Raw genomic sequence first — 25,791 nt, forward strand, 5'->3', positions numbered from 1 at the left:
GTGTATTTTGTCTTTTTTTAAACTGTGTGCTTTACAGTAACCTTGTGGGAAACTGGGACTGTGGGTGATCAAGTCTTTTGTCCAAGGTCGCACAAATAGTTGATGACAGAACTAAGACCTGAGGCTTCTGATTCCAGACCCAGTGTTCTTCACTAGTGTAACTGTAGATAAGAACCCAGTGGACGTTCTCCTCAGATATGGGGAAAAAACCACAAATTCTCCCATAGTTTGGAAGTTATGAGAGAAAACAATGTATCTTAACATATAAAAGAGCATTGAACAGATCATAGAATCATAATTTTGGAAAGAAACTGGTATAAACAGTTTACAAATGAAGAAAAGCAGCTGAATAAGGTTAACTTAGCCTTGGTCAGACAACTAGTTAAAAGTAGAATTATAACTGTAATGCAGATCATCTATATTCTAAGCTTTATTCCTTCCACAGTATTCTTATGCATAGTCTCCAATATAGTCACTAAAAATGCTTGTTAAGTCATTTACATGTTGGGAATGAAACAATTGAAATCAAGTAAGAGATATTTCCATATTTATAGCATATTTATAGTGCTTCCAGATGAAGTAAATAGAATGGAAGGCTAGACATAAAGGTAAAATGGCTCATTTATTTGCCTAATTAATATTTAAAAGTCCTATTGTTGATAAAAAGTAAAAGTAGCATTTCCTCTTGCTGGTGTTGCCCAGCCTTCTTGACCACTTAGCTTGAATGTATGTGATAGTGATGAAGTTCTATGATGTGCTTTTTACCCTGTGAGCCGTGGACACAGCCAAGTGTGAAGGGAGGGTTGGAATGCAGAATAGCAAATGAGCACACACAGTGATACTCAAGTGAGGGGAAGGGATGTCCCTTCAGCAGAGGTTGTCAAGATGGTCCCTAAGTGGTTGCATTGGGCCGAAAATGAATTAAGGCTGAGATTTACCCTTGAAATACAGTACCAGTTAATTAGATGATTTTAAATGCCTTGCTTTCTACATGAGGGAAGAGGGAACTTCACTTGTTTTATAAGCTCTTATGAGGCTTCTTTCAAGTACTCAAGGTTGGTTAGAAAGGTAAAACATCTAACTTAAGAGAAAAACAATTACCAAATTATGTATTTCTATTTCCAAAATGTTTTTATTTATTTTTATTTACTTATGTATTTGTTTTTGAGACAGGGTCTTACCAAGGCTAGAGTACAGTGGCACAGTCATAGCTCACTGCAGCCTCAAACTCCCAGGCTCAGGCAATCGATCCGATCCTCCCACCTCCGCCAGCCTCCCAAGTAGCTGAGACTACAGGTGCATGCCCCATCCCAGCTAATTTTTGTATTTTTTGTAGAGATAGATTTTGCCATATTGCCCAGGCTGTTCTCAAATTCCTGGGCTCAAGCGATTAGCCAGACTCGGCCTCTCAAAATTCTGGGATTATAGGCATGAGCCACTGTCCCTGGCCCCAAAAATGTTTTTAAAAATAAGAAATTCGTATTTTAATTTTAAAAAGAGAATATTTTCTTTGCCTTTACAATTTCGTGTGAATAACGTTAAGAACATATGCTCTTCTGTTTTAAGATTGACACATTTTCTTAGGCATTTGAAACAAGCAATGGATAGTTTAAAATGGAATGACTTTTATTCTTTGTCAAATATTAACATACCTGGTACAGGGAAACGATGGACAAGTTGTCCCGTTTCTCCTATAAAGCAAAATTTTCATGTAAGTCCAAATAAGTAAGACATGTGCAAAGAAAGAAATCATTTTGGAATCAAACTGTTCTGTGGGTTTCCTTTTCTTAATCATATTTTGAGAGTTGTTGGTCAACTTTCAACACCTAGCTAGTAAAATTTATGAGGTAATGTGTCAGTCCCACCATTAGTCATTTCAGTATCTACTTTTAATGACCCAACAAGTATTCATGGATGAGAAATAAGCAAATTGTCTCATAACTGAGGGGAAAGAAATGAGAAAGTATTGGAAGAATCACTTATTGACTTCCACAAGAAGCAATGCATTTTTAAAAAATGTAAAAATAATAAGAAGAAAGGAGGCATATGGAGCCGTTACTCCACACAGATGCCAGTCCCATGCAAAGAAGGGTCATGCGGCCATCAATTTTCTGATTTATGCCACAGCCACTGTCTGAATCTAAACTGTTACTGTGTCTCATTTGAGCTTTTGCCAATAGTCTCTCTGGATTCTATGTCAGTAGCAATTGATAGTATGGTTGCCTTACTGTTCCACCTGTGCTAACCTTCCCTCTCAGTCCACATCTTACTTTTGTCTCTGTCTCCACTTGCCATTTTATGTCATGAAGCTCTCTTACTACCAAAGCCACACAATTTTCTAGAGTTTAATTATTACAAATTACTTAGTATGTACTATGTTGTTTGACGATTGAGGATTCAGGTATATTTTTTCGTTCTTTAGGCTTTACGTACAAAGGTTAATTGGGGCTTGCCTTCTCTTTCTTGGTCACAGTTAATAGTTGTGGGTGATATATGGGCTCTGGAGTAAAAGAGTTGGGTGTTCTGTCACGAAAGTTTGAGAACTGTCATGAGTTACAGCTCGTGTAAATAGACTTCAATCACAACAATGACTCCAGAGCAACTATTTAAAACTAAGAACATATCATTTTCCTCTTCTGGAGGGTAAACAGTTGTAACAGAATTTTCTGAAACTTCATTAACACTATGAGCTGGATATGTGTCCCGTTTGTGCTTATCTGCATATAAGAGAAGTTGAGAAAGGGAACAAGAATGAGGTGACTGCGTGGACATAAAGTGTATCATGAAAGACAAACTCTCCCACATCCCTCCCAGCAGCAGCTCCAGAACTTCTTCTTCTCCCCTGAAAACTAACAAGAGAGACTGCCACCAGATTCCTCTTATCTCAGCACCCAGCTTTGCTTATTGTTTATCAGTCACTGAGAATGTGTGAGGTTCTGAGCTAATAACTTTTAGATACATCTTCTTATGTAGCCTTTAGAGAAATGCTGTGAGATAAGTACTGTGTTATTGGCCCCATTTTAAAATTAATGGGATAGAAACCCTGCAGGGCAACTCACCCTGGGTCAGCAGCTGGGATAGAGCTGAGCCCGGGTCTGAGCTGAACTCAGTTTGCCCACAGACCCTCCGCACCACCGCACTATTAGGTCCCCTTCATCTGGCCCACTATTACATGGTCACGTGCATCATTTCTGTGCTTTGCCACATTGTTTTAATTTCTTTAAGTCACAGTATTATTTCTGTGAGATATTTCAGAGGCAAGAATTCCTCTGTAGTAGGAATTGTGTCTACTTAGTAGGCTGTGTCTACTTAGCTCGCATTTCTCAGTGTTTGTCAGTTTCTCTGCAGTGACAGGTCCCCTAAAATGGGTTACATCACAAAAACAATTTCGGAGCCCCAATTTAAAAATAAAAATGAAAACAAACCATTTGTCTGTGATGAGATGTAACTCTTTGTGACTGAAGAAGAGGTTGAAGTGTGCACTGCCACCTCAGTGGTACTTAATGCTGATATGCTCACAATTTCTGTATAAAATAGAAGTTGAGAAAGGGATTAAGAACGAGGTGACTGAGCGGACCATAAAGCATATCACAAAAGACAAATTCCCTCACATCCCTCCAGTCCCTGAGCTAAGCGCTTTGGTATATATCTTACATAATCTTTAGAGAATTGCTATGTGGTAAGTATTGTATTATTGGCCTTATTTTAAAATTAAGGGGCCAGAAGCCCCTCCAGAATTTCTGCATGGCAGGGTTTACAGATAAAGTGTGCCTTGGTTTTCTCATCTGTACAATAATAATACTTGCCTCAAAATGTCATTGTGAGAACGAAATTAGTTTAAATATGTGTGTGTATGTGGTATGTGTGTGTATGTGATGTGTATGTGTTAGTACAGTACTTGGCACATAAGGAGCATTACATGTATGTTGGGTATTATTATTATGCTTATAAAGGGGTAACTTGAAGTTGCATTTTGGAAACTGTCTATGCTAAGAAAGGTGGAAGCGTGTAATAATTATATAGAACAAAAGTTCTGTCCCATATCTCAGTGTCTCCATTTGCTAGGGACAATCTTACTTCTTCAATAAAAATGGAAACAATAATAAAACACTATTACATTGCATGAACCCAGGAGTCAGAGCTTGCAGTGAGCTGAGATCACACCACTGCACACTCCAGCCTGGGTGACAGAACGAGACTCCGTCTCAAAAAAACAAAAAACCACACACGCAAACATGAAATCAGAATGTAGACTCACATATATCCTTTTAAAATCTCATTAAATAAATTGTGAATTATTTCTGTAATTAAACACTTTTTATTCTTAAATGCAATACATTTCAAATTTATAAGTTATTTTATAAAATTTTATAAATTAAATTCTTTAAATTGCAAAAGTAATATAGATTCAATAAAGAAAATTTGGGAACTACAAGAAAGCACAAAGAATAATATAAAATTCATCTACAGTCAGCCTATGGAAGGTTGAACATTTGACACATTTTGATATATAGCCATCTGAACTTTTAGTTGTTATATCTAAATATGGGATCATGGTGTTTAAATATATGTGAATATGTATATAATGTTTACAAGTCTGACTTTCTACTTAATATGCCACAGATATCCCTATGCTGTCAAATATTCTTCTATGAGAGGATTTTTATGACTGCAAAGTATTCCATTATATGAATGTTCTGTGGTTTATATTTCAGTCTCCTATTCTGTGCATTCATGTGTTTTTCACTCTTCTGAGAGTTATAAATCATTATGATAAACGTCAGTACCCTGAACTCTGTAGATGTACCTTTGCTTATCTCTTTGAGACATTCAAATGAGGGGAATGGCACCCAAGTGCAATGGAGTGGAGGTGGAAGGGCTTCTTCTCAGAGGCAGCCAACTTGGCCCCTCAGCTGAATGCTCAAAGTTTCCTGGAGAGCACACAAACAACAGAAAACATCTTCTCTGACACCTCTCATTAGTCTACTCAAGGGAAGAGTTCTAAAACCTTTCTCTATTTATCAGCTGATAGGTAATCAGTTTACCTCCAAATCATGGAGAAGACATGATCTATTGTTCCTAAACTGTCTATGTTTTCTCTTCTCTTTTAATTTCTTTTCTGGCCTTGCTCTTTAACTTGGCCTACCACCTGATTCCATCATGTGTGTATAAACGATTGCCATATGAATTCACTAAATAGCATGCAAAACAATTACTGAATGTTTCTAAGTTGTTCAGCACTCAGGTATAATGGCTTTTAAGATAATATAAAAACCAATGCTTTTAAACAATAAACTGGTGATAGGGATTTTGAAGTTCAACAAATATTAAGATTAAAATTACAGAAAGAAACATCTTTATGAGTCAACTAAAGTATGTAAAAATTATTTACAAAGATAACTAATGAACAAAAATAATCCATCTCTCTTAATAAATGTTAGATATGAGCTTTGGCTTATTTCTAGATAATGAAATATGGACCATGTATTGTATTTTTGAAAAGGCATACAATCTGAGTAAAATAAGTTTAGCTATGAAAGTGTTGTGAAAATAGCTAGTAAAATAACAAGCCAAAAAAAATCAAAAGTGTTAATGGCCAGAAGCCTTAAATGGGCATGTAACAATAAACTTGAGATCAGCCTTTGGCTCAGCTACATGGGAATACAACTGGAAAAGGCAGCTGGAGCTCTCATCCTTCACTCAGGTGTGCTCGTCACTTCCATTTCTAACTTTCATCCTCTCCAAGCTTCTCCTTTTAATCCTCCACTCCTTCTTCACACCTTTCAGTTCAGTGTAATCCACTTACATTTAGGGTGCACATTTCTTATCCCTGTGGATACCAAATGGGCTCTTCTGAAACATAAAACTTGTTCCTAGGACTTCAATATCCCATTATTTTGAATCTTCTCAACATGAGAATAGTGCTTTATTCATAAAAGATGTTAAATGAAATGTTAATTGTTATAAATGCTTGGACAAATTCTTATGGAGAAAGAATTAGGTGAGTGGTATGGTTTGGATCTGTGTCATCATCCAAATCTCATGTGGAAATGTAATCCCCAAAGTTGGAGGTGGGGCCTGGTGGGAGGTAATTGAATCATGGGGCTGGTTTCTCATTGCTTAACATCATCCTCCTTGATGCTGTCGTGGACATAGTAATTTCTCATAAGATCTGGTTGTTTAAAAGTGTGTGGCACCTCCCCACTCTCTCTTGCTCCTGCTGCAACACTCTCTCTCCCCACTCTCTCTCTTGCTCTTGTTCCAACCATGTAAGACATGCCTACTTTCCCTTCGTCTTTTGCCATGATTGTTTCCTGAGGCCTCCCCAGAAGCAGAAGCACTATGCTTCTTGTATAGCCTGCAGAACCATGAGGCAATTAAACCTCTTTTCTTTATAAATTACCCAGTCTCAGTTATTTCTATATAGCAGTGTGAGAAAAAATGGGTTTTCAGATTGCATCTGAATGTGAACATAATAATTTAAATAATAAATTTAATTTATAATTAATTATAACATATAATTAATTATAAATTAATTTATAATTAATAACATGTAATTAATTATAAATTAATTTGTAATTAATAAATTTAATTTAATTAATAAAATTGTTTAATAAATTAAACCAAATGACAAAAGAGCATATGCAGAATGAATGCAGGCATCTGCAAAAATAAGCATCATTTTAAGACCAATGAAATATTTTCAACATTTCAGTAGCAAGCATACTTTTGCTAACATAAGAAAAAAAAACAAAAAGTAAAAAATAAAAATACACAAAACGTAGTCTGTAAATGCCATCTAGTAGTTTTGACTATGAGTACAAATATACATATTCCTCCAAGTTTCCTAACTGTTCAGCAGGATGTTAGGGACTACCTGAGTCAGAATTCCAGGGGTTCAGGTAGAGAGGTGTTTTCAGTCTATGGGAGGGTGGTGCGATTTTCTTTGTGAACACCTGCAAGACTCTGAATGGTCCAGTCCTGCTTGCCTCGCATCTTCATTGCTTCACCCTTCCCTTCCCTTTTGGGGCTCCAGCCATTCTGCACATCTGTTCCCTCTATGACTGCACCATACCCTTTTCCGTGTCCTAAATCTTGTGCCATCTCCTCCCTTTGTCTGAAATATTTCCCTCCCTATCTTTGCCTAACTACTGGCTTTTCAAGCCTCAGTTCAATGCCACTTCTTTTGGGAGGTCTTCGCTGGCCTCTCTAATAAGATTTAGACTAAAAGCTCTCTGAAGTCCCTGGTGCTTAACATGGTGTTGTAAAACCTTGTGATTATTTAGAATCCAGATATGCATTCCTTAGGCCTTGATGTTTACTGGGGGCCTTGGGTATTTCTTAATTTGTTCAATTATTTACAAAAGGTTGTTTTTGGGGTGGGCGGTATAGGCTGTGGGCTACGTACTAGGAAGATAATGATAAATAATTCATGGCCTTTCCTTTCAGGGTAATTGCAGTACAGTAAGAGCAACGATTATTAATCTAAGTATAATCAGTATTTTAGGATGGTGGTGGAAGTGGGGACACAAAGGAGACAGTGGTCAATGTTACTTAGAGAGGTAGAAAGACCTCATGGAGGTGTTTTTGAATTTATCTTGAAAGAAGTCTAGGATTTTACCAGGCAGGCTGTGTGGTACCAGCAATGCCTTGGAATTTGAGACATCATTGCACGTTAGAAAAACTGCAGGTTATCTATGTGGCTCCAGCACAAGGTGTGAGGAGAGGAATAGAGAAATGGGTGAATAGCAAATGAGAGGCTGAAGAGGTGGTGAGGCAGGAAATGTTGTGGGCCATGTTCTTGAATTTGGACTTTATCTTTCAGGCAGTGGAAAGACAATGAACGGTTTGAAGCAGTTTTTTATTTAGGGAAAATCACTGTCAGTAGTATGGAGGATAACTTAGGGGAAAAAAACATGCCAGAGCTTTGCAGTAGAGGGTCCCATCTTGTGTTCAAGAGTGGCCAAGATAAGCAGTCCCTTTGCAAACAAGCCACTTCTGCTCACAGAAGGTCCTTATCACTTCTTAACATTCCTTTGGTGGAGAAGGCCTATAGCCTGAGGCTTTAAAGGGGGCAGAAAATTACAGCAGATTGTCAAAAGAATATGGCAAAGAACCAACAATGGGAGCTAACATCTCTTAAAATTGGCACTTTAATTATTTTAATTTTAAATGAAGTCAGAGGAGGTGAAAAGTATTTTAAATTTATAAGCAAAGTATATGTAACTTAAGAAAATGAAAACATGCTCAGGGAGAGAGAGCTTATTTAGATAAGTTTTGAGCTTTATCAAAACAATTTTAACACTTTAGCAAATAGGTAGACTTCTTTCTTCTTCAACAGCTACTGCTCACAGTAAAAGAGCACTTGGTGGAAATTTTGTTCTGAAGAGAATGCTGAAACCCCAGAGATCAAACACTGTACTCAAGTTTACAAAGCTGGACTCAGACCCTAACACTGGCTTTAAAATTTGCCCTAAGTGAGACCATAATGCCTCTCTTTCCAGCTGGATCTATATAGCTCCACTCTGGCTTTTAACAAGGCTCTGAACTATTGTCAGAATTTGGGAATTTCTAACATTGAAGGTAACACATTGACACAATTTCCTCGATGTAAAATTGTATACACTTTATCCAAGTCCCATCTGGGCATGTTATGTCCTATTTGTACCTTACAAAAACTGGTTGGTGGCCAAATTGATTTGAGACTGAAAGTTGCCACTTATGTTCTTAGAAATACTTGCTTTAATTCTCCAGAATCAGTTGCTCTGATACAACTTCTTATAGTCACCTAAATCAACACAGTAAGAAAATAAACATATAAATGCCCTAAAGATAATTTGATAAAAATTGTTTTTTATATCATTTCCTCAACAATCTCATAATGGTAGCTGACCTATAAAATGACCTTTTTCATAGTTCATTTTTCTTCCATTTCTGGAAAAAAGATTGCACAAGCCTTTCAGTAGGAATTAATACCCATGCTTGCTTAGTGGTAAGAAGAAGGCACAGAGGCTTGTTATTGGAAGTCTATAGTTTACAAAACAGTGTCATCTTGAAGGAACAATAGTTCCCATAAAAATGAGTTTTCATATTTTCTAGTATTAATTAAGTTTTAAATAATTTGTTAGTTATTCCAGAATAGAATCACATGGGGGCAATTTAAAGAATTTCATCAATAGCTTCAAATTAAATAAACCAGCATCTGGTTTACCTGGAAGGAGAAACCAAAGAAACATCCTTAAATGCTAAAGCTTCATTCAAAATTCAAGGTAAGGAAACCAAATTTCTACAATATGATCCCTTAAAATCACCAAGAATGTTCAAAACTACATTTGATAGCAACAGCTCACACAACTACTTGGCTCTCCTAGATTCCTAAGACCCTAACCAGCTAATAGACATCTGTGGACATATTGAATTCTGCAAAGCTGCAAAATATCTGTGAGAAGATGGTTTTTGAACAGGACTTTTTACTATAGCTATATACTATTTAGTTCAGTAAACTGGGTAGAAAGCATTTAAGCAAACTCGTAACCATTGAACAACAAACTTTAGTTTGCCAAAACTGCTTAGGGACTGGATTAAGGGAAGGCTCTCCTGTTATTTTTATCTGTTTGCCTTTGGAGCTCTCAGCTTTCTGTAGCTAAATTAGCTTTCAAAAATCTACTTGTGTCATTCGTAGATGAAAGGTCAGTTTAAGTATTGCCCTGTTGAATTCAGAAGGTACATTTAAGGTAGAAAACCACTTGCAGCACATCTAATCCAAATTGCCGACTTTACAGGTAGACATTTGGTCTCATAAAAATTAAATGACTAGCTCAGATTAGCATATCTGTTAAGCAGCAGAACTGAGACTTAATTCTGCTGACCCCCAATGTTAGTCTCACCTTCCAGATCTCGCTGCCTGGTTGAGATCTTGTCAGCAAGATTTCTCTAATGTTTTAGTATATTAGTCAGCAAGCATTGGGGCATATTGTACATAAAAGAAAGGACAACTAAATTCCTGAGCTCCCTGGACATCCTAAAAGCTAGAATTTTAATAAAAACCATGTAGTCTTCATTTTGATGATTTTTTTCCACACTAATTTACTGTATTACTTAGATTATATCTCTTACCCCTCAGTGTCCTTATACTATAGCCACTATGAGAAATTACGTTTTGCTCTAGCAATGCTGAGATGAGAGTCAGTTTCTTAACCCCTTCACATCTTCTGGCAGGAACACATCCAGTCTCTACCTGAAAAATTTCCCCTCTCTCTCCAAGTGAAGTATATTTACCTTGTGGTGTTATGAAAGATGTGTCCAGCATCTGGCTACCCAGGAATAGACAGACCTTGTGCCAACACTGCACATTTTCTTAGCTGCATGGGCCTCTGAGAAACATACTCTCAAGACCTTACCCCATGCCTACTTGCAAGTGAATCACTGGATGAACCCTGAAGGATGGGCAGAGTTTTAGGTGAAGATGCAGAGGAGGAGGGATAAAGAAATAGCATGGGCTAACATATGGAGAAAGGGGAGTATAACATGCATTGATGTGGAGGCTTAGGGCACCTAGCAGGCAAGTGTTGACAAATCTCTCAGATTGATAAGAGTTTAATGTTTAAGTGGCAAATTAGTGCAAAATAAAATATAAAGGTATGTTTTGTCATATTAGTGAGGCCTCAAACTCCTACTTTAAATTTATGTTTTTCAGTTTTCAGGCACTGAAATGGCATTTGCTATGGTACTTAGTACAAAGTAAATCTGTGTGACCTGAATTGAATTGTATAATTTAAGTTTGAGAAGGGTGGAATGAATTGGTATACTTTCTAGAAAATGAAATATTCAAAATTTGTGTTTGGCTCATCTCACAGCTTATACTTGTATAACATCGGATATGTTCCAGAGCATTTCACCTCTCTTGTCTCTTTCTCATGTGTTGAGGGGGAGAGCATGGACTTCTCCCACTGTTCCCATTGTACCAAGGAGGTGGGGTGACTTGGGGGCCCAAGACATGTTAGGATAACAACTGGAAATAGCCAGCCTCCTAGCTCTCTGCTGTATGCTTTATCTACCAGACCACTCAGCTTTCCCAAATAATTGACATTTCTAACCTGGAATGCTATTAGAAACAATAAAAATAAAATGTGATATTGTATAAGTACCCTTCAGTTTTGCTGTATGCCAAAACTTCCAGTGGCTGAGCTCTCGTCAAGATGTGATAAAGTCAGCTCATGCAGCTGCTGGTTTGAGTTTTGGTTCGCTCCTGACTTGCAGCTGAAAGAAGCCTTATCTTGCATAAGCAAACTCTTACAAGGACACACCCTTCATATGAAATGCCTTAAATAGTTTCCAAGTCTGAAAACTAAATTTTCTAAATGCTACAGTTTTTTGGCATTGCAATGACCACGAAAACTACTTGATAAATGCATCTGTGGAAGTTATGCTCAGCTAATTTGTGGTAAAACTGGGACAAAAACCCATATCAATTGACTTCCAACTCAATGCGTTTTCTGCTCGATCTCATTGTCTTGGACAGAATTAACGTATAAATGGGAATCTTGTCTGTGCTAAAAGATGTTTGAAGAAGACTGTTCCCATGAAGCAATATTTTAAGGGAACGATTTTGTTTGGCTCTTGAACCAAAGAATTGGCAAGTTCAATCTTGGTCAAGTTGTGATAATATAGTTAGATACCCATACTGTCTGTGGCCATTCATTTTTCTTTTTTGGAAGGTTTTTATTGAGCCAAAGCAGCCAACTACAATTTAGAAAAATTGAACGTAAGGATAAAGTGCTTTGTGTGACAGCATCTGAGCCTACTGTTTTGGATAGCCTATTCTCAATACTTTTTATTTGAACTCTTCAGCCAATGGCTCTGGAGAAAAGCGTGGACTATTAACTGGTGCAGTTAGTGTGCTAGGTGCCAAATGGAATGAGCCAGTTTCTGCTCATCTTCAGACTGGCGTGCTTTGGCAGTCCCCATACAGCTAATTGGTCACACTTCTTCCTTTCCTAACTTGGTAGAGAAGGGTGCTTTATCTATTCTATCTCGAAGGTGTTGTGGGCTAGGAGGACTGCAGCTTCCCTTCAGGAAGCCTGAACTTTTTAGCCTGGCTCTGTACTGTCCAGCTTCTGGTCATCCACACTGTCCCAAACCATTGCTGAGACAGCAGAGGTGGAGAAAAAAAATCGGTCAGTCTGTCATTCCAGCCAGTGCACATTCTTCAGCCTGGACAGATGGAAATCAAGATGAATTTCTGTCCACTGTCCCAGTGGGAAAGGAGAGCAGAGTTCTATTCCTGGCTTTGCCACCAAATGGTTGGGGGATCTGTGCAAGTCTCTGAAATTATCTGAGCCTCAGTTTTCTGACCTCTAAGATGAGAGTAGTGGAACAGATGTCTCTCTTTTTAAACTTTAAAAAAAGTTTTGCTTTTTTCTTGAGATAGGGTCTCACCATATTGCCCATACTAGCCTCGAAGTCCTAGGCTCAAGCAATTCTCCTGCCTCATTCTACTGAGCAACTGGGACTGTAGGTGAGCACCACCGTGCCTGGCCTAGAATGGATGTCTTCTAAGATGCTTCACCATTCATGAATCATGGAAATCTGTATGTCTAAGATAATACTATTTGTAGTTGACACTTACTGCACACTTACTTCATTCCACACATCTCTCTAACCATTTTTAAAACAACTAGCTGAGACCCTATTGTTATATGTTAATTATTCTTTGTGGAGGAGGAAAAAAAACATCAGAAGCATTGCCTGACTTGCTTAAGTTCACACAGCTGCCAAGTGGCAGACCTGGATTTTGAATTCAGACCTATGTAACTACAGAACTGTCTGCCAAGGTCTACTGTGATCTATGTAGCAGAAAGAGAATGAGGGAATCATTGAGAGATTAATGAGAGATTGAGAGATTAAATTCTTACCAAATTATAATGCAACCAACTCTCAAGCAAGCCTTCACTTCAGCAAGTCAGGGCTGAATGAAGAGATATAATAATTCACCTTGTTTATAGCCTGAGGGTAGGAGTGTTGTACCTCTAACATAGCATTGTAGGGTGACCTGCAGTGGCAAATCCACATTACGGAAGAGCAGATGGTTCTGGTTATTAACAGTTTGTTAAGTTGAATCTTAATTTTTCCAGCCAAGCATATTCCAATCTGGTCACTCCTGCCTACTAAAGAATCCTCAGAACAAAAGGGGATTTCACATATTTTACCTGTGTCCACTTTAGTCTAAGATATTGGTACTTCTGGAGCTGAACTTCACACACATTAAATTTGGGCTTAAGGAAGTTGGGCTGGATGAAAATAATTTCAATTGAAAAGAAAAACTTTATCCCAAAGTTCTCACACCACTGGTACTTCCTTTCACTGGGTGAACAATAAAAAATTGCAGAAATGAAACTAGTTTGTTCTCATCCTTGACTGCATGGTAGAATCATCTGTGATATCCAGGCATTGGATTCTGATGTGCGGCCAGCAGTGAGAACAACTGCTCCAGTTGGTAATATAGATTAATATATGTAAACTTCATCTTCCTGAGTTTCGACGTCCATTCTTACATTTTCTATGGTTCTAGTGTCACCTTTATCTATAAAGTGAACAGCTACAGTATGGGATATTAGCCTGAATGACTTTAGAAATAACATCATTTGCCATCTTAAATGTTGGTGATTCTTAGGGTTTTGTTTTAGAGCCACAGTCTCCCTCACTTCCTCCCTCAATTCGCATTTAATTTTACTTTAATCACTTTCCAAGGATAAGCTCATCAGTGTGTGAAACAGACAGAGTTGAACTGCTTGGTGGAAGCCGGCCTGAGTGTTTGGCCTGCAGCCTCACAACCTGTTCCCATCTCTACCTGGCAGCTTCAGAAAGCTCCACAGGAATTTAGATTGGAAATCTTTAGTCTAAAACTTAAGTTTTTCAAATTGTCTGTTAAGATCCCTCAGCACAAGTATTAGTAGACTTCCTATGTAGAGGGAGAGAGAGTAACTACTTTAGGATTTGTGGGCCATAACTACTTTAGGCTTTGTGGACCATCTATTACAAATATTGAACTCTGTCACTGTGCAAAAGCAGCTACAGACAATATGTAAACCAAAGCATAAATAAATGAGTATGACTATGTTCCAATAATGATTTGTGGGCAGTAGAATTTGAATTTCATATAATATCCACATCTTATTATTATTATTTTGATTTTTTTCTTTTTTTTTTGTTTTTTTGAGATGGAAGCTTGCTCTGTTGCCCAGGCTGGAGTGCGGTGGCACGATCTCCGCTCACTGCAAGCTCCGCCTCCCGGGTTCACTCCATTCTCCTGCCTCAGCCTCCCAAGTAGCTGGGACTATAGGTGCCCACCACCAAGGCTGGCTAATTTTTTGTATTTTTAGTAGAGATGGGGTTTCACTGTGTTAGCCAGGACGATGTCGATCTCCTGACCTCATGATCCGCCTGCCTCATCTTCCCAAAGTGATGGGATTACAGGCTTGAACCACTGCAGCTGGCCTATTTTGATTTTTTTAAGCACTTAAAAAAGTAAAAATCATTCATAACTTGTAAGGTATACAAAACTAGGAGGCCAGCCGTTCACAGGCTATAGTTTGCTTGGCCCCTGTATTAGCATAACTAGAATCTCTGGATGTGAAACCCAATCATCAGTGCTGCACAGATTCTCTGAGAAAATTCCAACCTGCAGTCAAGATGGTGCATTCCTCTACTAATGGGCTATGAAATCAGTCCAGTGGGTTGTCACTGGCACTAAAAAATTAAGTTCCTCCTTGTACCTCTGGTAGAATTCGGCTGTGAATCCATCTGGTCCTGGACTCCATCTGCTCCTGGACTCAAGCTATTGATTACTGCCACAGTTTCAGAGCCTGTTATTGGTCTATTCAGAGATTCAACTTCTTCCTGGTTTAGTCTTGGGAGAGCGTATGTCTCGAGGAATTTATCTATTTCTTGTAGATTTTCTAGTTTATTTGCGTAGAGGTGTTTGTAGTATTTTGTCTGATGGTAGTTTGTATTTCTGTGGGATTGGTGGTGATATCCCCTTTATCATTTTTTATTGCATCTATTTGATTCTTCTCTTTTTCTTTATTAGTCTTGCTAGCAGTCTATCAATTTTGTTGATCCTTTCAAAAAACCAGCTCCTGGGTTCATTAATTTTTTGAAGGGTTTTTTGTGTCTCTATTTCCTTCAGTTCTGCTCTGATTTTAGTTATTTCTTGCCTTCTGCTAGCTTTTGAATGTGTTTGCTCTTGCTTTTCTAGTTCTTTTAATTGTGATGTTAGGGTGTCAATTTTGGATCTTTCCTGCTTTCTCTTGTGGGCATTTAGTGCTATAAATTTCCCTCTACACACTGCTTTGAATGTGTCCCAGAGATTCTGGTATGTTGTGTCTTTGTTTTCGTTGGTTTCAAAGAACATCTTTATTTCTGCCTTCATTTCGTTATGTACCCAGTAGTCATTCAGGAGCAGGTTGTTCAGTTTCCATGTAGTTGAGCAGTTTTGAGTGAGTTTCTTAATCCTGAGTTCCAGTTTGATTGCACTGTGGTCTGAGAGACAGTTTGTTATAATTTCTGTTCTTTTACATTTGCTGAGGAGAGCTTTACTTCCAACTATGTGGTCAATTTTGGAATAGGTGTGGTGTGGTGCTGAAAAAAAAGTATATTCTGTTGATTTGGGGTGGAGAGTTCTGTAGATGTCTATTAGGTCCGCATGGTGCAGAGCTGAGTTCAATTGCTGGGTATCCTTGTTAACTTTCTGTCTCATTGATCTGTCTAATGTTGACAGTGGGGTGTTAAAGTCTCCCATTATTATTGTGTGGGAGTCTAAGTCTCTTTGTAGGTCACTCAGGACTTGCTTTATGAATGTGGGTGCTCCTGTATTGGGTGCATATATATTTAGGATAGTTAGCTCTTCTTGTTGAATTGATCCCTTTACCATTAAGTAATGGCCTTCTTTGTCTCTTTTGATCTTTGTTGGTTTAAAGTCTGTTTTATCCGAGACTAGGATTGCAACCCCTGCCTTTTCTTTGTTTTCCATTTGCTTCATAGATCTTCCTCCATCCTTTTATTTTGAGCCTATGTGTGTCTCTGCATGTGAGATGGGTTTCCTGAATACAGCACACTGATGGGTCTTGACTCTTTATCCAATTTGCCAGTCTGTGTCTTTTAATTGGAGCATTTAGTCCATTTACATTTAAAGTTAATATTGTTATGTGTGAATTTGATCCTGTCATTATGATGTTCGCTGGTTATTTTGCTCATTAGTTGATGCAGTTTCTTCCTAATCTCGATGGTCTTTACATTTTGGCATGATTTTGCAGTGGCTGGTACTGGTTGTGCCTTTCCATGTTTAGTGCTTCCTTCAGGAGCTCTTTTAGGGCAGGCCTGGTGGTGACAAAATCTCTCAGCATTTGCTTGTCTGTAAAGGATTTTATTTCTCCTTCACTTATGAAGTTTAGTTTGGCTGGATATGAAATTCTGGGTTGAAAATTCTTTTCTTTAAGAATGTTGAATATTGGCCCCCACTCTCTTCTGGCTTGTAGAGTTTCTGCCGAGAGATCTGCTGTTAGTCTGATGGGCTTCCCTTTGTGGGTAACCCGACCTTTCTCTCTGGCTTCCCTTAACATTTTTTCCTTCATTTCAACTTTGGTGAATCTGACAATTATGTGTCTTGGAGTTGCTCTTCTCGAGGAGTATCTTTGTGGCATTCTGTGTATTTCCTGAATCTGAATGTTGGCCTGCCTTGCTAGATTGGGGAAGTTCTCCTGGATAATATCCTGCAGAGTGTTTTCCAACTTGATTCCATTCTCCCTGTCACTTTCAGGTACACCATTCAGACGTAGATTTGGTCTTTTCACATAGTCCCATATCTCTTGGAGGCTTTGTTCGTTTCTTTTTATTCTTTTTTCTCTAAACTTCCCTTCTCGCTTCATTTCATTCATTTCATCTTCCATCACTGATACCCTTTCTTCCAGTTGATCGCATCAGCTCCTGAGGCTTCTGCATTCTTCAAGTAGTTCTCGAGCCTTGGCTTTCAGCTCCATCAGCTCCTTTAAGCACTTCTGTGTATTGGTTACTCTAGTTATACATTCGTCTAAATTTGTTTCAAAGTTTTCAACTTCCTTGCCTTTGGTTTGAATTTCATCCTGTAGCTCAGAGTAGTTTGATCGTCTAAAGCCTTCTCTCAGCTTGTCAAAGTCATTATCCGTCCAGCTTTGTTCCGTTGCTGGTGAGGAACTCTGTTCCTTTGGAGGAGGAGAGGCGCTCTGCTTTTTAAAGTTTGCCGTTTTTCTGCTCTGTTTTTTCTCCATCTTTGTGGTCTTATCTACTTTTGGTCTTTGATGATGGTGATGTACAGATGGGTTTTTGGTGTGGATGCCCTTTCTGTTTGTTAGTTTTCCTTCTAACAGATAGGACCCTCAGCTGCAGGTCTGTCGGAGTTTGCTAGAGGTCCACTCCAGAGGAACTGGTACCATTCCTTCTGAAGCTATTCCAATCAATAGAAAAAGAGGGAATCCTCCCTAACTCATTTTATGAGGCCAGCATAATCCTGATACCACAGCCGGGAAGAGACACAACCAAAAAAGAGAATTTTAGACCAATATCCTTGATGAACATCGATGCAAAAATCCTCAATAAAATACTGGCAAACCGAATCCAGCAGCACATCAAAAAGCTTATCCACCATGATCAAGTGGGCTTCATCCCTGGGATGCAAGGCTGGTTCAATATATGCAAATCAATAAACGTAATCCAGCATATAAACAGAACCAAAGACAAAAACCACATGATTATCTCAATAGATGCAGAAAAGGCCTTTGACAAAATTCAACAACCCTTCATGCTAAAAACTCTCAATAAATTAGGTATTGGTGGGACGTATTTCAAAATAATAAGAGCTATCTATGACAAACCCGCAGCCAATATCATACTGAATGGACCAAAACTGGAAGCATTCCCTTTGAAAACTGGCACAAGACAGGGATGCCCTCTCTCACCACTCCTATTCAACATAGTATTGGAAGTTCTGGCCAGGGCAATTAGGCAGGAGAAGGAAATAAAGGGTATTCAATTAGGAAAAGAGGAAGTCAAATTGTCCCTGTTTGCAGAAGACATGATTGTATATCTAGAAAACCCCATTGTCTCAGTCCAAAATCTCCTTAAGCTGATAAGCAACTTCAGCAAAGTCTCAGGATACAAAATCAATGTACAAAAATCACAAGCATTCTTATACACCAATAACAGACAAACAGACAGCCAAATCATGAGTGAACTCCCATTCACAATTGCTTCAAAGGGAATAAAATACCTAGGAATCCAACTTACAAGGGATGTGAAGGACCTCTTCAAGGAGAACTACAAACCACTGCTCAAGGAAATAAAAGAGGATACAAAGAAATGGAAGAACATTCCATGCTCATGGGTAGGAAGAATCAATATCGTGAAAATGGCCATACTGCCCAAGGTAATTTATAGATTCAATGCCATCCCCATCAAGCTACCAATGACTTTCTTCACAGAATTGGAAAAAACTACTTTAAAGTTCCTATAGAACCAAAAAAGAGCCTGCATCACCAAGTCAATCCTAAGCCATAAGAACAAAGCAGGAGGCATCATGCTACCTGACTTCAAACTATACTACAAGGGTACAGTAACCAAAACAGCATGATACTGGTACCAAAACAGAGATATAGATCAATGGAACAGAACAGAGCCCTCAGAAATAACGCCGCATATCTACAACTATCTGATCTTTGACAAACCTGAGAAAAACAAGCAATGGGGAAAGGATTCCCTATTTAATAAATGGTGCTGGGAAAACTGGCTAGCCATATGTAGAAAGGTGAAACTGGATCCCTTCCTTACACCTTATACAAAAATTAATTCAAGATGGATTAAAGACTTAAATGTTAGACCTAAAACCATAAAAACCCTAGAAGAAAACATAGGCATTACCATTCAGGACATAGGCATGGGCAAGGACTTCATGTCTAAAACACCAAAAGCAATGGCAACAAAAGCCAAAATTGACAAATGGGGTCTAATTAAACTAAAGAGCTTTGGCACAGCAAAAGAAACTACCACCAGAGTGAACAGGCAACCTACAGAATGGGAGAACATTTTTGCAACCTACTCATCTGACAAATGGCTAATCTCCAGAATCTACAATGAAATCAAACAAATTTACAAGAAAAAAACAAACAACCCCATCAAAAAGGGGACAAAGGATGTGAACAGACGCTTCTCAAAAGAAGACATTTATGCAGCCAACAGACACATGAAAAAATGCTCATCATCACTGGCCATCAGAGAAATGCAAATCAAAACCACAATGAGATATCATCTCACACCAGTTAGAATGGCGATCATTAAAAAGTCAGGAAACAACAGGTGCTGGAGAGGATGTGGAGAAATAGGAACACTTTTCCACTGTTGGTGGAACTGTAAACTAGTTCAACCATTGTGGAAGTCAGTGTGGCGATTCCTCAGGGATCTAGAACTAGAAATACCATTTGACCCAGCCATCCCATTACTGGGTATATATCCAAAGGACTATAATTCATGCTGCTATAAAGACACATGCACACGTATGTTTATTGCAGCACTATTCACAATAGCAAAGACTTGGAACCAACCCAAATGTCCAACAGTCATAGACTGGATTAAGAAAATGTGGCACATATACACCATGGAATACTATGCAGCCATAAAAATTGATGAGTTCATGTCCTTTGTAGGGACATGGATGAAACTGGAAATCATCATTCTCAGTAAACTATCGCAAGGACAAAAAACCAAACACCGCATGTTCTCACTCATAGATGGGAATTGAACAATGAGAACACATGGACACAGGAAGGGGAACATCACACTCTGGGGACTGTTTTGGTGTGTGGGGAGAGGGGAGGGATAGCATTAGGAGATATACCTAATGCTAAATGACGATTTAATGGGTGCAGCATACTAGCATGGCACATGTATACATATCTAACTAACCGGCAGATTGTGCACATGTACCATAAAACTTACAGTATAAAATAATAATTAAAAAAAAATTAAGTTGTAGTCTAGGTGTGGTGGCTCATGCCTGTAACCGCAGTGCTTTGGGAGACCAAGGCAGAAGGATTGCTTGAGGCCAGGAGCTCGAGACCTCCCTGGGCAACATAGCAAGACCCCATATTTACAAATTAGATAACAAAAAAATTAGTCAGGTGTGGTTAAGCACACCTGAAGTCTCAGCTAGTTGAGAGGCAGAAGCTGGAGAATCACTTGAATCCAGCAGTTCAAGACTGAAGTAAGCTATGACTGTGCCGTTGCAGTCCAGCTTAGGCCGCAGAGCAAAATCTTGTCTCTAAAAAAATTTAAGTTGTATAAAATAGGAGAGAATATATCAAAGTACATCACACAGAATAAGGGAAGGTATTATTTTGTGGAATTTTATTTCAGAGAAGTGTGTGTATGAATCTGTGTGCTGTGAGTTGTAGTGCACATTAACTATGTCTCAATAATACTTGATTATGTTTTGAGCCTGATGAACCTGGTTATACTGTAACTGAATACCTGGCTGCCAGGTCAATAGCATATGACATACCTGAAATGCACTCACGGCCTGCACAAGCCATTGACCAGTGGCTCATGCACACCTTTATCCAGCCTATCTAGCTCCAGAAAGCACTTAGACTTTCCATGTGTGCTGCACCACTAAAATGGGAATTCTGAGAGAGAATGCTTTCAAAAACATAAAGTTAGCTAATTGGACAATTAGAAGTAGGCTATATACTTTAGAAACACATGAAAGGATAAGGGCAAATAAAACATAGTATATATATCAAAAGAGCAGAAACAAGGAATCATATGATAAAATATGAAATAGGATAACAGAAGTAAGATACTAAATGTCAGTTGTGAAGTAATGAATGCATATGGATTATGGTTTTGTATTAAAAGACAGAAACTTTTAGATTGAGTCAAAAGAGATAGGTTAGGACTGGTGCAATGGCTCATGCCTGTAATCCCAACACTTTGGGAGGCCGAGGCAGGTGGATTGCCTGAGCTCAGGCGTTGGAGACCAGCCTGGGCAACACGGTGAAACCCCATCTCTACTAAAATACAAAAAATTAACTGGGCCTGGTGGTGTGCGCCTGTATTCTCAGCTACATGGGAGGCTGAGGCAGGAGAATTGCTTGAACCCGGGAGGCAGAGGTTGCAGTGAGCCGAGATCGTGCCACTGCACTCCAGCCTGGGCGACAGAACGAGACTCCATCTTCAAAATAAATCAATAAATACATATAAAACTAAATAGGAATAACCATATTAATCTTAGGCAAAGTAGAATTAAGAGCAAAGACATTACAAACAATGAAAAAGATTTACTTGTGTCATTAAGCAATATATTTCACAATGATTCTTAAATAATTATGGACCAGTTTAGCCCAATAATATAGCAACGAGAAATATCAAGCAGAATAAGAAATTGGCAAAAATACAATACCATTGAGAAATTTTAAGTTTTCTCCAATTGTGATAGATCAAGAAAGCAAAAAACAAACACAGAAAGATCTGAAATATATCTGCTTGCAATCACAAGCTATTGATTTATATGATTTTTTGCTAACGAATCAATGAGGACAGATTTTATTAGGCATTCCCACATTCCCATACACTCGTTTTGAAAGAACATTTCTGTATTTCCTGATAAAATGTTTTTGAGGTCTGAATCTAGCAGAATAGTTCAGGAAAGGTAGCAAGGGGAGAACTTTTGTGGTCTTTTTCCTAGCAAAATGCGATTTCAGTGCCATGATCTCTATTCTCAGTTGCCTCAAATAGCTGTACTATTCATGTTTTATGTTTTGTATTTATTTCCTTCTATTTTGGTTTTTAAAAATATAATGATGACTGGGAAATAAGTGATAACATCAAAAGGAGGCCTCCAGAATTTAAAAACGTTTTCTATAGCCCATATAAAAAGGAGCAAAAGGCTAACATGACAGCCACACAGTTAGAGTTCCTTAGCTGCACCACGTGAGGAAGACAGACCGTCAACCTTCATTAAAGTCTTCAGCTTGGTGAAAGCACAAGCAGAACAGTGAGTGACAATGTTGTAAGAGTAACGGAGCCAATCCTGGGACATCACTAGTTATGGTACAGGCAACATAACATATTCTCTAAGTGCACAGATTCTGCAGTGGAACTGCCTAGGCTCAAAGTGATTCCTCTAGCAACTACCTGAGACCTTGCAAAATTTACTTAATCTCTATATTTTTGTTCCATCAGTATACATGGATTAGTCTTATAGAGTTATTGAACAGATTAAGTTAAAATGCACATAATATTTTTTGCAAGAATGGAAAACCTAATCTAAAATTTCTATGAAATTGTTAGGGATCTAAATAGCCAAAACCATCCTGAAGAAGAACAAGGTTTGGTGAATCACACTTCATGAATTAAAAACGTGTAACCAAGTAACAGCAATGAAATCTGTGTGATTTTGCCCCAAGAACAGACTTATTCTTAGGATAGAATTGAGACTCCAGAAATAAACTTGTCTATCCATGGCCAATTAACTTTCAAGAAGGGTGTCAAGATCATTCAATGGGCAAAGGATAGTCTCTTCAACAAATGGTGCTGGGACAACTGCAAAATAATAAAGGTGGACTCTTATCATACATCATATAGAAAAATTAACTGATAATAAACCAAAGATCTAAATATAAGAGAAGAACTACAAAACTCTTAGAAGAAAACATAGGGAGAAATTTTTATGACTTTAAATTTGGCAATTATTTTTAGATATGATATCAAAAGCCTAAGCAACAAAAGAAAAAAAATAAATTGGACTTGAAAATGAAAAACATTTGTACATCAAAGGACACTATCAAAAGTAAAAACAAAAATCTACATAATGAAGGAAAAGATTTGCAAATAGTATATCTGATAAGACTCTTTATCCAGAACATAGAAAGAACTCTTACAACTTAGCAACACAAAGAGAAAAATAAATTTAAACATGGGTGAAGGACTAGAACCAACATTTCTCCAAAGATATGCAAAATGCAGTTACCAACAACTACATGAGAAGATTCTCAGCATCATTAGTTATTAGGAAAATGCAAGAGACCACAGTGAAAAACCGCTTCGTACCCTCTGAAATGGCTATAATTAAAAAAATGAAAAAGTACAATTTCTGGCAAGACTGTGGAGAAATTGGCACCTCATACGCCCTGGTGAAAAGGTAAAAAGGTGCAGCTCCTGTGGAAAAGAGTTTAGCAGTTCCTTAGTAAGTTAAACAAAAAATTACTATGACCCAGCAATTCTACCCCTATACATCTTTGAGTATTAAAAGTGGGTTCAAACAAAACTAGTACAGGAATATTTATAGCAGCACTATTCACAATAGCCATAAGGTGGAAACAACACAAATTTTAATCAAATGATGGATGGATAAGCAAAATGTGATATACCAACCCAAATTTTAATCAAATGATGGATGGATAAACAAAATGTGATATACCAACACAATGGAATAATATTTATTATAAAAGGAATGAAATACTGATACACACTACAATATGGATGAACTTTAAACACATTATTTTAAGTGAAAGAAGCCATCCACAAAAGGCTGTCTATTATATGATTCCATTTATATGAAATATCTACAATGGGTAAATCTGTAGAGGTAGAAAACAAATTAGTGGTTTCCAGGGGCTGGAGGAATTGGAAGTGGCTGCTAATGGGTAAGAGGTTTCCTTTTGGAGTGATGAAAATGTTCTGCAACTAGATAATGGTGATGGGTGTGCATCATTTTGAATGCATTAAATGCTAACAATTGTACAATTTAAAATGGTTCAAATGGTAAATTTATATTATGTGTATTTTACTACAATTTTAAAAATTAAGTGTATGTAAATCGCTTAGAACAGTGCATGGCACAAAGTAAGTGCTATATCAGTGTTGGTTATTATTATTCAGAATCTGCCTATGTACGGAACCTAACCTGCTGTATATAAATCTAGGGATGGAAATACCAAAGTTGATTAAATAGCTGTTTATAGAACTTTGTACACTACAAAGAAAGATGACATCATTTTTCCCGTGCTGGGGACTAGTATTGCTAACACATAAGCACTGCACTTGAGAGGATGTTTAACTATAATATTCTCAGAAAGAGGCCAAAATCATGTTAATTTAAGACACTAAATTAATAATTAAATTTAAACTAAGTTAAATTCAAATTATTGAATTAATACAATAATGACCCTATGATATTTATTTTAATGGATTTAAATTTCTCCTAAAATTCACACGACACCTAAGCCAGTAAGAGTTGTTTTTGTTTTTTTTCTTGCTATGTGACACTTTAGTAATGGACCCACAGAGAAGCGAACAACTCCCCACGGTTTCAGTGTTCATGCTTTTGGCTTCTCACCATTTGGCAGAAATAGGAAATTACACCTTTTGAAAACTAAAAGCCATATAGCTACCAACACCTTCGTTAATAACTCTTTAATTTGGAAATGAATCTCCTTATAACTCAAGCAAAGCAATACATTTATTCACAGAGAGGTATTTCTCATAGCATTTGATAAAATTATTTTAATTCTAGCTAGACTTAGAATTGAAGTAAGCTTCTCATACTAGAAAACTGGATTCGGCGATAAATACTGGGCTCCCTTGTGCCATTTCCCCCACATTGGTAGCTGAGTTCCAGTAAAATCCATCCACCAGACTGGAAGAGGAAACACTACTCATTTATTCATTTAAATAATATAGAACTAAAATAGGGTAGTTTATATTTTATTCTATGATTTCATACCCAATATAACAGAACCAAGATGAAATAAAATCACTTACCTGACAATAGTAATACAAAGATTATTTTTCCATACATCGTGAGATCATGAGCTGGTTCCTGAAGTTAGTGCAAAAAAACTACCAAAGACAACTGCAAGTGTCAGTGTCTGGCCTTAGCCTGCTAGCTGTTATCTTCCAAGCCCACCTTCCTGCGGCCATCATCAGCTGATAGGCAGGGGAGGCATTTTAAATGAAGCAAGTTGTTAAGTGCCTGTTAATAAAGATACGTGGATATTTTGGGGCTATGAAAGTGGTAAGTACAATTTTCACTGCAAGGAACAGGTGGCTACTTGTGATATTAACTTTGCATAAGTTAAGTGGGCATGGTAAGCTGGTAGACAGGAGCCACCCAACTGGACAAAGAACTGGACTGTGAATCTCTGAGGCCAGGGCACGTGCCAGGCTGAGGTAGCTGTTGTGGAGCCATGGACCTTCTCATTTCTAATGTCAAGACCCAGTGGTCCAAATGAAAGTGACTTCCTATATGTGAAATGAACATATTTGAGAAATTTAAATCATTTGAGTGTTCTGAGGTTCTGAAAGACTCCCAAACTCATGGTGAGTCACACAGCAATGTAAGAGACATGAGATGCAACAAATCTTTCAGTGAAAATAGAGTTTGAACTGAAGAGCTAGTGCCGTGCAGCTATGAAACCAGTGAGCTGTTTCTCTCTGAAATATACCTTGCTAAGTAAGCATAAATGAATACCAAGACAATAAATGCAAACAGTCAGAAACAAAACCCAACAAACCAAAAACCTTATCATTAAAGTAGGTTAAAATGAAAGGTATGGAAATGTGAGGAAGCTCAATTTTAAAGGGAGACAGAATAAAAAATATAAATTAGGTCTGAAATGGTTCAACAGAAGGTGACTGGATACTCCATCTAAATCATCTTACTTCCTGTAAGATTTTTGTGAAAGTCTTTCCTGCCTGACCCAGAAA

General features: G+C 37.9%; 1 protein-coding gene across 1 annotated transcript in view; it reads right to left on the reverse strand.

Moving 5' to 3' along the window:
- Positions 1 to 24,904, reverse strand: part of LOC115932948 (glycophorin-B-like) — a 29,764-nt gene extending 4,860 nt beyond the window's left edge. The window contains exons 1-4 of the mRNA XM_063705709.1: positions 24,847 to 24,904; positions 3,426 to 3,524; positions 2,626 to 2,717; positions 1,653 to 1,692 (exon numbers count right to left, since the gene is read on the reverse strand). Of these exons, the coding sequence (XP_063561779.1) occupies positions 1,653 to 1,692; positions 2,626 to 2,717; positions 3,426 to 3,524; positions 24,847 to 24,883 (268 nt within the window). The 5' untranslated portion in view covers positions 24,884 to 24,904. The remainder of the gene's footprint in view (positions 1 to 1,652; positions 1,693 to 2,625; positions 2,718 to 3,425; positions 3,525 to 24,846) is intronic.
- Between the last annotated feature and the right edge of the window lie 887 nt (positions 24,905 to 25,791).

This window comes from Gorilla gorilla, chromosome 3 (genome assembly GCF_029281585.2).
Source record: "Gorilla gorilla gorilla isolate KB3781 chromosome 3, NHGRI_mGorGor1-v2.1_pri, whole genome shotgun sequence".
Lineage (NCBI taxonomy): Eukaryota > Metazoa > Chordata > Mammalia > Primates > Hominidae > Gorilla > Gorilla gorilla.